The sequence below is a fragment of the Aotus nancymaae genome, unplaced genomic scaffold, assembly GCF_030222135.1.
Source record: "Aotus nancymaae isolate 86718 unplaced genomic scaffold, 86718_ANA_hifiasm-v0.15.2.pri h1tg000029l, whole genome shotgun sequence".
Lineage (NCBI taxonomy): Eukaryota > Metazoa > Chordata > Mammalia > Primates > Aotidae > Aotus > Aotus nancymaae.
The window spans coordinates 25,271,120-25,284,057 of NW_026988442.1; the positions used below are offsets into that span (position 1 = coordinate 25,271,120).

At 50.8% G+C, this 12,938-nt stretch overlaps 1 protein-coding gene across 4 annotated transcripts in view; it reads right to left on the reverse strand.

Moving 5' to 3' along the window:
* Positions 1-12,938, reverse strand: part of PLTP (phospholipid transfer protein) — a 28,443-nt gene that overhangs the window by 5,065 nt on the left and 10,440 nt on the right. Inside the window, exons 1-10 of one of the 4 annotated variants that reach the window (XM_012467306.3) lie at positions 10,844-10,914; positions 10,118-10,346; positions 9,921-10,020; positions 8,392-8,520; positions 7,967-8,122; positions 6,586-6,649; positions 6,437-6,500; positions 4,759-4,850; positions 2,786-2,962; positions 2,644-2,703 (exon numbers count right to left, since the gene is read on the reverse strand). In XM_012467306.3, the coding sequence (XP_012322729.1) occupies positions 2,644-2,703; positions 2,786-2,962; positions 4,759-4,850; positions 6,437-6,500; positions 6,586-6,649; positions 7,967-8,122; positions 8,392-8,520; positions 9,921-10,020; positions 10,118-10,277 (1,002 nt within the window). In that variant the 5' untranslated portion in view covers positions 10,278-10,346; positions 10,844-10,914. Of the gene's footprint in view, positions 1-2,643; positions 2,704-2,785; positions 2,963-4,758; positions 4,851-6,436; positions 6,501-6,585; positions 6,650-7,966; positions 8,123-8,391; positions 8,521-9,700; positions 9,800-9,920; positions 10,021-10,117; positions 10,534-10,843; positions 10,915-12,938 lie in introns of those variants that run through there. The other 3 variants (XM_012467307.3, XM_012467305.2, XM_064382476.1) reach the window with 3 other exon arrangements.

The window sequence follows — 12,938 nt, forward strand, 5'->3', positions numbered from 1 at the left end:
CAGGCTTATTTTTGTACCTTTTTTTTTTTTTTTTTTTGTAGAGATGGGGTTTGGCCATGTTACCCAGGCTGGTCTCAAACTCCTGGGCTCAAGAGATCTGCCAGCTTCAGCCTCCCAGAGTGTTGGGATTAGAGGTGTGAGCCACCGTGCCCAGCCATATCTTCTTTCTCTAAACTGCTATGCTTTCTTCTATAGGCAGTGTATGAATACTATAAGATGCAACTGCCTAATCTTCACCAAACATGATTCTAAACACTGTGTATGTGTTGGCTCCTTTAAACCTCATAACAAACACTTGAGGCAGGTATTATTACTGTCAATTTTGTTGTTTGCAGGGGGAAAACCCTGCAAGAGCCAAGGCGAGGGTCTGAAGCCTCAGCATGTTCTCATATAAATATAGAAAAGAATTAGAGATATAGTTAAATAGTTATTCCTGTATATATAAATAATCACATAGCTATTTATATGTAATCATAAATATTTACATATATAATCTTTAATCTTACTAATAAGTCTCAGGTCATGAAGTATGGGACTGAAGAGGCATTGGAAAAGAGGTGACCCTAAGGCAAGATGCCCTAAGCCCTCTGTCACGCCCGCATAAGGACTGCTGGAGGGTGCCTCGGCTATGCGGCAGCGGCAGCGCTGGGAAAGCGCCCGCTGTTTAGCCTGGCCAAGACGTCTCCTTCCTTGGGGGAGTGAGGAGAAAACTTCGCTCTCCCAAGCTCTAGTGGCAGGCCTGATGGCTGTCAGGGAGACCCACAGACATCCAGGGACTTAACTGTCTCTCTGTGGTGCTGTGCTTCAATGGTCACATTCCATAGCTACTTTTAAGTTCTGCTTCTGCACCTGGTTCCTCTTTTTCTTTGAAGATAAGAATTAGTAATAGTAACATAAATCTTAGTGACCTTATTTCTTTACAAGTATGAAAAAAGTGCTGACGCCTTAGGTTTTCTCCTTGCCTTGGCTTCTTCAAAGTCTTGGGCCCCTGTCTTCAAGACACGTGATTTACCTGACCCTATCACTGACCACCATTACCTCAGCCTACCTGCCCTGCCCCCTGCTGTGTACTCAATAAAAGTCAGAGCGTCCAGGGACTCAGGGCCACTGCCGGCTTCTGCACCCCCTGGGCCCAAACTCTCTTTTCTCTCTCTCTGTGTCTTGTGTCTTTTATTTCCACAGTTTCTCATTCCACACCAGCAGAGAGGGACTCACGGGACCCTGTAGGGCTGGACTCTATAGTTGTCGTTTATTTTTTTTTTAATTTATTTTTCAGGCTGGGTGCCGTGGCATAAGAATCGCTTGAACCTGGCAGGCAGAAGTTGCGGTGGGCCAAAATTGCGCCACTGCACTCCACCCTGGGTGACAGAGTGAGACTCTGTCCCCCCTCCAAAAAAGATCTGACTAAAAATTTATTTTTCAATAGGGATAGGGTCTCACTGTATAGCCCAGGCTGATCTCAAACTCTTGGGCTCAAACAGTTTTCCCACCTTGGCCTCTCAAAATGCTCAGAGTATAGGCATGAGCCATCACGCCCAGCCCTATTCCCATTTTCGAGATGGGGAAATTGAGGCACAGGGATGTTAATTAACTTGTAGAGCTTATGTAGTTACTCAGTTCCAGAACTGGGCTTGAAGCCCAGGCAGTCTGATAACAGAAACCCTGCCCTTAATTGCTTAGCCATAAATTTGATGATGACAATGACTGAATCATTTCTTCTAAAATGTGTAACTCTGTTGGGCGTGGTGCGTGGCTCACACCTGTAATTCCAGCACTTTGGGAGGTCAAGATGGGTGAATCACTTGAGCCTAGGAGTTCAAGGCCAGCCTGAGCAACATGGCAAAACTCTGTCTCAACAAAATATAAAAATTAGCGGGCCGTGGTGGCACGAGTCTGTGGTCTCATCTACTCACTCGAGGCCGAAGCAAGAAGATGGCTTGAGCCCCGGAGACAGAAGTTGCAGTGAGCCTAGATTGTGCCACTGCATTCCAACTTGGGCGACAGAGTGAGACTCTGTCTCAAACAATAATGTATAACTCTCACTCCCTTCCCCCATAAACAAAAGAATATGTTAATTGGCTGGGCACGGTGGCTCAAGCCTGTAATTCCAGCACTTTGGGAGGCCGAGGCGGGTGGATCACGAGGTCAAGAGATCGAGACCATCCTGGTCAACATGGTGAAACCCCGTCTCTACTAAAAATACAAAAAATTAGCTGGGCACGGTGGTGCGTGCCTGTAATCCCAGCTACTCAGGAGGCTGAGGCAGGAGAATTGCCTGAACCCAGGAGGCAGAGGTTGCGGTGAGCCGAGATCGCGCCATTGCACTCCAGCCTGGGTAATGAGCGAAACTCCGTCTCAAAAAAAAAAAAAAGGATATGTTAATTATTCTTAAAGCCCCCATACTTGCAAAGCTTGAGTTCTTTCTAATCCTCAGCAACTCTGCGAAGGAGACAGGGCAAGAAGGAGCAGGAAGGAACAGCTTCCTTCACAGATGGGAATGGTCATGACAAGGCGACGGGGACTGACCGTAGACAAGAGACCAGGCCCCTGTCTGTGTGGCTGCCACTGGGATCCCCACCTGGACCCCTCCCTGGTCTCACTGGCATGCAAGTGGCCCTATCCCTGCCCCTCGCCAGCACTCACCAGCAGGACAATGCTCCCAAAGTAGCTGGCCCTCAGCAGCATGTCCAGGTCATGGGGCACCTGAACAGGGGAATCAGGAGTGAGAGAGTGGGCTCTGTCACAGACCCCCTCTTGCCCATCCCACAAACAGGCCCTGGCATACCTTGTCCCCCACCAGCAACAGCTGCAGGGCCCCTGCCCGGAAGTAGCTCTCCATGGCAGAGTCGAAGAAGAACTCAGAGAAGGCCACATACACCATCCGCTCCTCCTCCTGGAGCTGGGGCTCCACCGCCAGGTTGGGGAGGCTCCAGTTCTTTTCTGTCAGGGGGAAGAAGGCCCCCTGGGGTGGGGCGCTCAGGGTCAGGGTCGAGGCAGACTGGGCCGGCACCTGAACTGACAGCAGATACCTCTTGGCCCTGTGCTAGGCATTGTGGGGGGATGGCGGAAACCCAGCTGCTGTTCTTGGGGGACTCACAAGCACATCTCTTGTTTTTTTTGTGTGTTTGTTTGTTTATTTGGTTTTTGAGAGTCTCACACTGTCACCCAGGCTGGAGTGCAATGACGCTATTTTGGCTCACTGCAACCTCCATCTCCCGGGTTCACATGATTCTCCTGCCTCAGCCTCTCGAGTAGCTGGGATTACAGGCACATACCACCACACCTGGCTAATTTTTTGTATTTTTAGTAGAGACAGGGTTTCACTATGTTGGCCAGACTGGTCTCAAACTTCTGACCTCGTGATCCACACACCTCGGCCTCCCAAAGTACTGGGATTATAGGCGTGAGCCACTGTGCCAGGCCAACAAGCACATCTTTTAAAAGGCATTGGAAGGAGGACACCTGCTACAAGGTAGGGGGAGCCCGTCAGACTGGAGGCGGGAGGGTCACGAAAGGTTTCATAGAAGAGGTGACATCTGAGTGGGCCTTGAAAGCTAGAGGCAGTAACGACAGCTACTGTTTACATATACTGTGCAGACTCATCATGCTTCTGTGCCAAGTTCTCTAAGCTGTTTACGTAGATCTACTCTAATCTGCATAGCAATGTATGCTTTCTTACCAGATTATTTCCATTACACATTACACAGACACTGAAAAGTTATGCTTAGGGCCATGCAGCCAGTCAGTGGCAGAGCTAGGATTTGAACTTTACAGGTGTTCTTTTTCTTTTTCTGTAGAGATGGGGTCTCACTATGATGCCCAAACTGGTCTCAAACTCCTGGGCTCAAGCAATCCTCTCACCTTGGCCTCCCAAAGTATTGGATTACAGGCATGAACCACTGCACCCAGCTGATTCTAGCTCCCGAGTCTGCACTCTGAAACTGCTATACTCCTCTGGGAGACCAAAGGTAGTGTCTACACAAGAGCTATGTGGCCTTGGGCAAGTGATGTCACCTCTACAAGTCAGTCTCCACATCCCTAAAATTAGAATGATGTTACTACCTGAGTCACAGAGTTGTGAGAGGATGAAATGAGATTATTTGCGTAGAGATTTGTGTCCAACTCCTTCAGGGGAGCTGGGGAAAGGCCATGCATGAGCAAAGGCCCTGAGGTGGGAATTGAGGGGTCAATTTGGGGGAAATTGACCCCAAAGAAACAGGATAAGATTTAAAAGATGGGGCCAGGCAGGATGCAGTGGCTAACACCTGTAATCCCAGCACTTTGGGAGGCTGAAGTGGGTGGATCACCTGAGGTCAAGAGTTTGATGCCAGCCTGTCCAACATGGTGAAACCCCCGTATCTACTAAAAATACAAAAATTAGCTGGGCATGGTGGTGCACACCTGTAGTCCCAGCTACTCGGGAGGCTGAGGCAGGAGAATTGCTTGAACCCGGGATGCAGAGGTTGCAGTGAGCCCAGATCGCACCATTGTACTCCAACCTGGGCAACAAGAGCAAAACTCCACAGTCTCAAAAAAAAAAAAAAAAAAAAAAAAGGTGGGGCCAGGTAAGATTAACAGGGCTCCAATGCCAGACCCAGGAGACTGAACCTAATTCTGTAATAATAGGTGGCCATAGCATTCTCAGTAATGAGAGTCGGTTCATCAGAACTGTGCTGTAGGAAGTAAAATCATGCAATCTAGCAGAGAAAGAGGTCTCGTTAGGAGGTCAGAGGTTATACACCAGCCCAAGCAGCTCACCCGGAAATCCATGTCCAGGTTGCTGGTGGAAGCCACAGGATCCTTCATGAGGGAGTAGTCAATGCCAACGAGGTCATCCACAGAACTGCGCACTGCAGGAAGGGGCTCAAGTCACTCACAGCTGTGTGATGTGGGACAAGATGCTTAACCTCTCTGGGCTCAGAGTCCCACCCATAAAATGATGATACATCCATCCTTCATAGGGTTGTCATGAGGGTCATAGTTTTTTGTTTTTTTTTTTTGAGACAGAGTCTTGCTCCATTGCCAGGTGCCAGGCTGGAGTGCAGTGGCACAATCTCGGCTTACTGCAACCTCTGCCTCCCGGGTTCAAGCAATTCTCCTGCCTCAGCCTCCCGAGTAGCTGGGACTACAGGCATGCACCACCATGCCAAGCTAATTTTTGTATTTTTAGTAGAGATGGGGTTTCACCATGTTGGCCAGGATGGTCTTGATCTCTGCGTCAAATTAGTTTTATGGGAAAGCACTTAGGGCCTGGTGTGTAGTAAGTGCTCATTTTTTAAATTATTTATTTATTTTTTATTTTTTTATTTTATTTTTTTTAATTTTTTTTTTGAGACGGAGTTTGGCTCTTGTTACCCAGGCTGGAGTGCAATGGTGCGATCTCGGCTCACCGCAACCTCCGCCTCCTGCGTTCAGGCAATTCTCCTGCCTCAGCCTCCTGAGTAGCTGGGATTACAGGCACGTGCCACTATGCCCAGCTAATTTTTTGTATTTTTAGTAGAGACGGGGTTTCATCATGTTGACCAGGATGGTCTCGATCTCTTGACCTCGTGATCCACCCGCTTCGGCCTCCCAAAGTGCTGGGATTACAGGCTTGAGCCACTGCGCCCGGCCAGTAAGTGCTCATTAATGTTATTCTTATTACTACTTCTACTACAGAGGTTTCATCAAATCACTAAACAAGACGGCATGGGGGGCCAGACATGGTGGCTATGCCTATAATCCCAGCTCTTTGGGAGGCCAAGGTGGGCAGATCACCTGAGGTCAGGAGTTCGAGACCAGCCTGGTCCAACATGGTGAAACCCTGTCTCTGCTAAAAATACAAAAATTAGCCAGGCATGGTGGTAGGTGCCTGTAAGCCCAGCTACTCAGGAGGCTGGGGCAGGGGAATTACTTGAACCCAGGAGGCGGAGGCTGCAGTGAGCCGAGATTACACCACTGTACTCCAGCCTGGGTGACAGAGCAAGACTCCATCTCAAAAAAAAAAAAAAAAGGGATGAGGTTCCTTTCCCTTGGTTTCTCCTACCTCCTCCTTCCCTTCTCATGCCTGTGTGTGGGTGTGATGGGACAATATCTTTGCCCCACAGGAGACAGAGGTCATGGCTTAGAAAAAGGGAATTTATGTTAATTGAGCACCTATTAGGTTCTAGGTGATGAAGACTAATGGGATGCCAGTTATCAGCACGCACATATTGAGGACCTTGACAGCTATTCTCAGATAACCCTCACAGCAACCCCAGGAGGAGGTACTGCCAGCCAAGTGAGTAAACAAGCACTTTGCCCAGAGAGAAAACAGCACTTACCCAAAATCACACAGCAAGTCAGCTCCAGAGGCCACATTTGAACCCAGGACTGTTCAACAGCAGGGCTTGGAAGGGGCCTGCTCTGAGGTGCTGCATGACAGCTGCACACCTGGCCTCACCCCCCACCAACTCACCAGGCATGGTGTCCAGGAGGGAGTTTAGCAGGACCGTCCCTGCATGGTAGAGTACGGGGCAGATCTGCGAGGTAGGGGTCAGAGTCAGGGCCTTCTCAAAGTGAGAGAATGCCCACCCTTGCCACCCCACAACCTGCTGCTGCCCACACCTGCTGGTTGAGGAGGAAGCGCATCCCTGAGGTGATGAACGTGGAGAGAAACTCATACACCTTCCTGCGAGGAGAGGAGAGGCTGGGTGAGCCCAGAACCTGCCCCTGCCCCAGTCCAGGTCCAGGTCCAGGAGGAATCAGTGACCAGGGAAATAGTGGCAGTGGGAGTCCTCAGCTTCAGCCTAAATAACAGCTTCTCCATGAAGGTTTTCCAAGAACCAGGCCCAAATTCCCTCTTCAGCCTGATTCTCAAGACCTCCCGACCCACTCACTGCTCCCACCAGCCAAATGAATCCACCCACAGTGCCTCAAACCCGCTCTGAGCATCCCCACATCCGTCCCTTCCACCCTCTGCATTCCTACCCTGTAATTCCCCATCTGAGCTCGATGCTTCCTCTTCCAGGCAGTCTTCCCAGATTCCCCTCCTCTGAATCCCCAAAGCATTTTCTTAGTCCCTCTCTCCATGCCCTGACCACAAGTGTTTTTTACTCCAGATGGACTCTGAGCTCCTTCCTGCATTCTCAGAGCCTGGCATATACTTTGATGAATAAATAATACTGTCAGTGTACTAGCACCAGGTGATAATCCACCATGTTCTTTCCCCCACCCTCTTCCAGAACAAGAACCATATCTCCTTCTCAGCAGGAAAAATTAAAAAATAGGCCAGGCACAGTGGCTCACACCTGTAATTTCAGCCCTTTGGGAGGCCGAGGCGGGCGGATCATCTGAGGTCAGGAGTTTGAGACCAGCCTGGCCAATATGGTGAAACCCTGTCTCTACTAAAAATACAAAAAAAAGTAGCTGGGCATGGTGGTGCATCCCTGTAGTCCCAGCTACTTAGGAGGCTGAGGCAGGAGAATTGCCTGAACCCAGGAGGTAGAGGTTGCAGTGAGCTAACATTGTGCCACTGCATTCCAGCCTGGGCAACAGAGTGAGACTCCATCTCAAAAAAAAAAAAAAAAATATATATATATATATATATATATATTATTTTTGTTATAATTATTTAGAGATACCAATTGAGAATCCAGTACATGGCCAACTGTGCATATTAGTCCTCACAATTACTCTTATCTAAGTGGCCAGCACTTAAATATGCACTTATCATATGCCAAGTGCTGTTCTACATATTTTTACATGTACCAACACAATGCTGGCAATGAGCTTATAAAATAGGCTTTACTATTATCCCCATGTTACCAATGAGGATATCAAGGCACCGAGCTTCAGTGACTTGCCCAAGTTCACACAGCCAGGAAGTGACAGAGCTGAGCTTTGGACCCAGTTGGTCTGATTCCCAAGCCTGTGCACTTCGCATTTCGCTAGGCAGATGAGCTGTGGGGCTCAAAAGGGGTGAGCTGGGGTTGGGGATGGGGCTTACTTGAAGGTTCCACCGAAGGCTGCATGCATTCTGGAGATAGAAGCCTGGCAGGAGACATTGGACACTTTCATCCGGCCAGCGGGATCCCGGGAGAGCTCCAGACCAGTGCGGATGGACACACCCTCAGCTGAGGCGTTGATGTAGCCCCCATCACAGCTGCCAAGGGGGTTAATATTCACTCCAGGTAGGAGCTTAATTAGTCCTCAGTGCCCCCATGCATCACGATACCTCTTAGTAAGGTTTCACTTCCTTCCATACATCCTACCAAACCCTCCAATTAACTCTCATGAAGTGGGTATGCTTGTTCCTATTGTACAGATGAAGAAACTAAAACTCAGGAAGGCTAAGGGGGTTGCCCACAGCCCCACAGCACCTCCGGCCCTCCTGACCCACCCTCCACTCCCCTGAGGGTGCTGGGTCCTTACAAGAACCAGTAGAGCAGCTGTCTCCGGAACTGTAGCCCCAAGGAGGCATTGGTGATTTGTAGCATCAGTTCCTGCTGTGGCTGGAAATCGAGCTCGGAGGATGTCAGCTGCAGCTCTGTGACCTTCACCCTACAGGTGACCTCAGGGTCAGATCCAGGGCCAAGTAGAGAGAACTCCACCCAACCACAGGAAATGTGTCTGCTCCTCTTTCAAGTCCAGGCTTGGAGAAGTGAGAGTGGGTGGAATGAATTCTTCCATTGTCCCTCAAGTACCCAACTTAGACTTGGGGGGCTCAAAGTTGAACTTGGGTGGCGGAGAGATGAGGTCTTCCTGATCCAGGTGTTAAAAATGAGCTTAACCCCATCGCTTAGAAGTCTTGTTTGCTTGTTTGCTGGGCAAGGTAGCTCATGCCTGTAATCCCAGCACTTTGGGAGGCCGAGGCGGGCAGGTCACTTGAGGTCAGAAGTTTGAGACCAGCCTGGCCAACATGGTGAAACCCCCGTATCTATTAAAAATACAAAAAGTAGCTGGGCGTGGTGGCATGAGCCTATAGTCCCAGCTACTCTGGAGGCTCAGGCAGGAGAATCACTTGAACTCAAGATGCAGAGATTGCAGTGAGCCGAGATCTTGCCACTGCACTCTAGCCGGGGCAATAGAGCAAGACTCCCTCTCAAAAAAAGAAAAAGTCTTGTTTGCTTGCCCCACCTCCCCTCCCACACCCTGGGGTTGCTAGACTCGGTCTTTTTAACTTTTATTTATTTATTTATTTATTTTGAGATAGAATCTCTCTCTGAAGCCCAGGCTGGAGTGCCATGGCATGATCTCGGCTCACTGCAACCTCCGCCTCCTGAGTTCAAGTGATTCTTCTGCCTCAGCCTCCCAAGTAGCTGGGATTGCAGGCGCCCACCACCACGCTTGGCTAATTTTTGCATTTTTAGTAGAGACGAGGTTTCACCATGCTGTTCAGGCTGGTTTTGAACTCTTCACCTCAGGTGATCCACTTGCCTCAGCCTCACCAAAGTGCTAGGATTACAGGCATGAGCCACCGCGCCCAGCCTAGACCCGGTCTTTTAATAGAGGAGTCTGTTCACTTTGCCTCCATCACCTAAGCTCCGCCCCTTATCTCTTAGTCCCCTCATCCTAAACCAAACGCAGAGCCTTCAGTTACCCCACCCATCCCATTAGCTCCACCCCGTGCCCAAGACTCCACTCTTATCCATTGGCAAGTTCCTTGACTCCACCTATCTGGTGCTCTTCGGCCACGCCTCACATCCACGGGTTCTGCTGCCTTCTTCTTGGCCCCACCTACCTTCTCCAGGCCACGCCCATCTGCCTGGTCCCGCCTATGATGGCTGGCTAGGCCTTTATCTTTTCGGCCCCATCCGGTTTCTTAAGTCGTCGTGCCTCATCGACTTGGCCACGCCCCCCTCCCACTCAGCCTCCAGTCTCCCGAGACCCCGAGATTTCCCGGGCCTCGCCTCCACCGCCGAGGCCCCGCCCCGGATTGCGAGGCCCCGCCTCCCACTTACTCAGAGATGTTGTAGTAGAAGTGGCCCTCTTTGCCCCGCAGGTCCGGAATGGTGATGGTCTCCAGTTCTTGCTCCAGAAAACGCAGTCCCTCCTGCTTCACTGAGGCAGAAGCGAGACCCTTAGCTCCCACTCACACTGTTGGGGCGACCCTACCCCCGTCCTTTCCCGTCCGTCCCTGTCTGTCCCTGCGCCTTACCCAGCTCCAGCGCCTTGGAGGTGACGCGGATCTTGCAGCCTGGGAGCTCTGCGTGAGCGCCTACCAGCAGCGCCAGGAAGAGGGCCCCGTAGAGGGCCATGGCGAGCGGGCCTGTGGGTGGGGTGGGGTCGCAGGAGTTATCTGAGCGGTGTAAACCCATTCCTTGGACGTCCAACCATAAGTGCAGACTGGCCTGGATCGTTACCCTCCAGATAACTCTTCGGGGAACCTGGAACCAATAATCTTGTCTCCATTTGGCAGATATGGAAACTGAGGCTCAGAGAGGCGATGCGACTTGAGCTGTGGCTCCCAAAGGATTTGAGACACGGGGGAGGGGACGTCCCCAGTTCCCTCGTGCTACCGCCGCGTGATGAGTTTGGACCTCCAGGGGACCAGCCCCCACACCCCCAACAACCTCCCCTTTCCTTTAGCAGTGGGCCCGCGCAGGCTTGCACGTTGCCATGGCAACGACTGCACGCGCATTCCTGGAGGGTGGCTTGCGGTCTCCTAGGCCTCGCGCCCGGGGAGGAGAGCGGGTGGCCGATCAGGCCGTGGTCTCTCGGGTCTCCCGGCTCCCTCAGGTCCTAAATCTCTCCCATCAGATATTCTGCCTGGTGTCCCCAGTGTCAGCGCCCTCCTTCAGCGGCTATCCTCCCCACCCTGGCTTCAGTGCCCACGCGGCTCGGCGAGGAACTGGGGACGGGATGGGGACGCGCCCCAACTCACTCAGCGGTGGAGCTGGGGGGCGGCGCGGTCACGTGGGGTGGCGGGCAGCTCAGGGGATCCGAGCGACGGGGTCTGGCGGGCAGGGCTGTTCCAGCCGCTTTTATAAAGCCGGGCCTCCCCGACCCCTCCTCCCCCGGGGGCTGGGAGGGGACGGGGCGGGTCGCTGGCAGCCGGGTGAGGGAAAAAGGCTGTACAGAGCCCCGTGACAAGCCCAGCCGCTGTCTGGACAAGTGGGAGACCCAAGCCCAGGGAGAGGGAAGAAAGTGCAGGAGTCGGCCCACTCAGCCCCAACAATCCTGCTTTGCTGAGACCTTGGTTCAAATTACAATAACCCATGTCTTCCTGGCACGACCTTGGGCAAGTCACTTCACTTGGGTCACTGACCCTCAGTTTCTTCCTTCGCTAAATGTGCACGATGATAGGAACTACCTCTTAGGCCTTTATTGCAACCAGGTCCAGGCACAATGTCAAGGCACATTTTTTCCTTTCCTGACACCCATAATCATCTCAGGACCTCCTTGCGTGGCTTTGCTATAGGTCCCACCCATCTGTCTCTGTGTCATCACCCGGAGACCTTAAGGTCCCAGAGACCTTTCCCACTTGGGAAAGCAAATCTAGGCAAGTGCTATCAGCCAAGGAACATACCACACCAGCAACTGGAATCACCCTAGAGGAGGAAGGTTTGCCATTTCTCAGGGCTGGGGGATTTTTTTTTATTTTTTGAGATGGAGTTTCGCTCTGTCACCCAGGCTGTAGTGCAGTGGCGTGATCTCGGCTCACTGCAACCTCTGCCTCCCAGAGAGAGGTTGCTTTGACTTCCCAAAGTGCTGGGATTACTTACAGGTGTGAGCCACTGCACCTGGCCCTTTTTTTTTAAACAAAAAATTATTATTTTATTTATTTAAGACAGGGTCTCACTATGACAGGCTGATCTCTAACTCCTGGGCTCAAGCGATCCTTCCACCTCAGCCTCCTGAGTAGCTGGGACTGCAGGCACCCACCACCACGCCCAGCTAATTTTTCTAATCTATCTATCTTTCTTTTTTTTTTTTTTTTTTGAGACGGAGTTTTCCTCTTGTTCCCAGGCTGGAGTGCAATGGCGCGATCTCGGCTCACCGCAACCTCTGCCTCCTGGGTTCAGGCAATTCTCCTGCCTCAGCCTCCTTCTAATCTATCTTTCTTTCTCTCTCTTTCTTTTTCTTTTTCCTTTCTTTTTTTCTTTCTTTCCTTCCTTCTTTCCTTCTTTCTTTCCTTTTTTTTTTTTTTTGAGAGAGTTTCCATCACCCAGCCTGGAGTGCAATGGTGCAATCTTGGCTCACTGCAACATCTGTTTCCCAGGTTCAAGTGATTCTCCTGCCTCAGCCTCCTGAGTAGATGGGATTACAGGCACATGCCACTATGCCTGGCTAATTTTTGCATTTCAAGTAGAGACCAGGTTTCACCATGTTGGTCAGGCTGGTCTTGAACTCCTGACCTCGTGATCTGCCCGCCTTGGACTCCCAAAGTGCTGGGATTACAGGCATGAGCCACCTCGCCCAGCTAATTTTTGTATTTTTATTAGAGGCGAGGTTTCACCATATTGGTCGGGCTGATCTCGAATTCGAACTCCTGACCTCAGGTGATCCACTGGTAGATTTTTTAATGAACCCTTGGAGCAAGGTGCTCTGCAGAGCCCGCACACCCTACTCCCACTCCCACCTGCATCTACCGCTTACAGGGTTCCCAGACCCTGGGACAGGACACAGAGTGGGTGCTTGCCACCTTTTGTTGCCAAATAGATGAAGGAAAAGGGAAGCAATAATCATGTCCATTAAGCATGTATTTAGCTCCAAGTACTCTTCTGGGAAGGATGACCAACTTGTCCTGATTTGCCTAGGACTTTCTTCATTGTGGTTTTTTTTTTTTTTTCTGATATAATCCACAGAGTCATAAAAATAGTTCCATTTCCTTTTTTCAATTTAATTAATTAATTTTTTTGAGACAGTCTTGCTCATTCACCCAGGCTGCAGTGCAGTGGTGCAATCTTGGCTCACTGCAACCTCTGCCTCCTGGATTCAAGTGATTCTCCTGCCTCAGCCTCCCAAGTAGCTGGGAC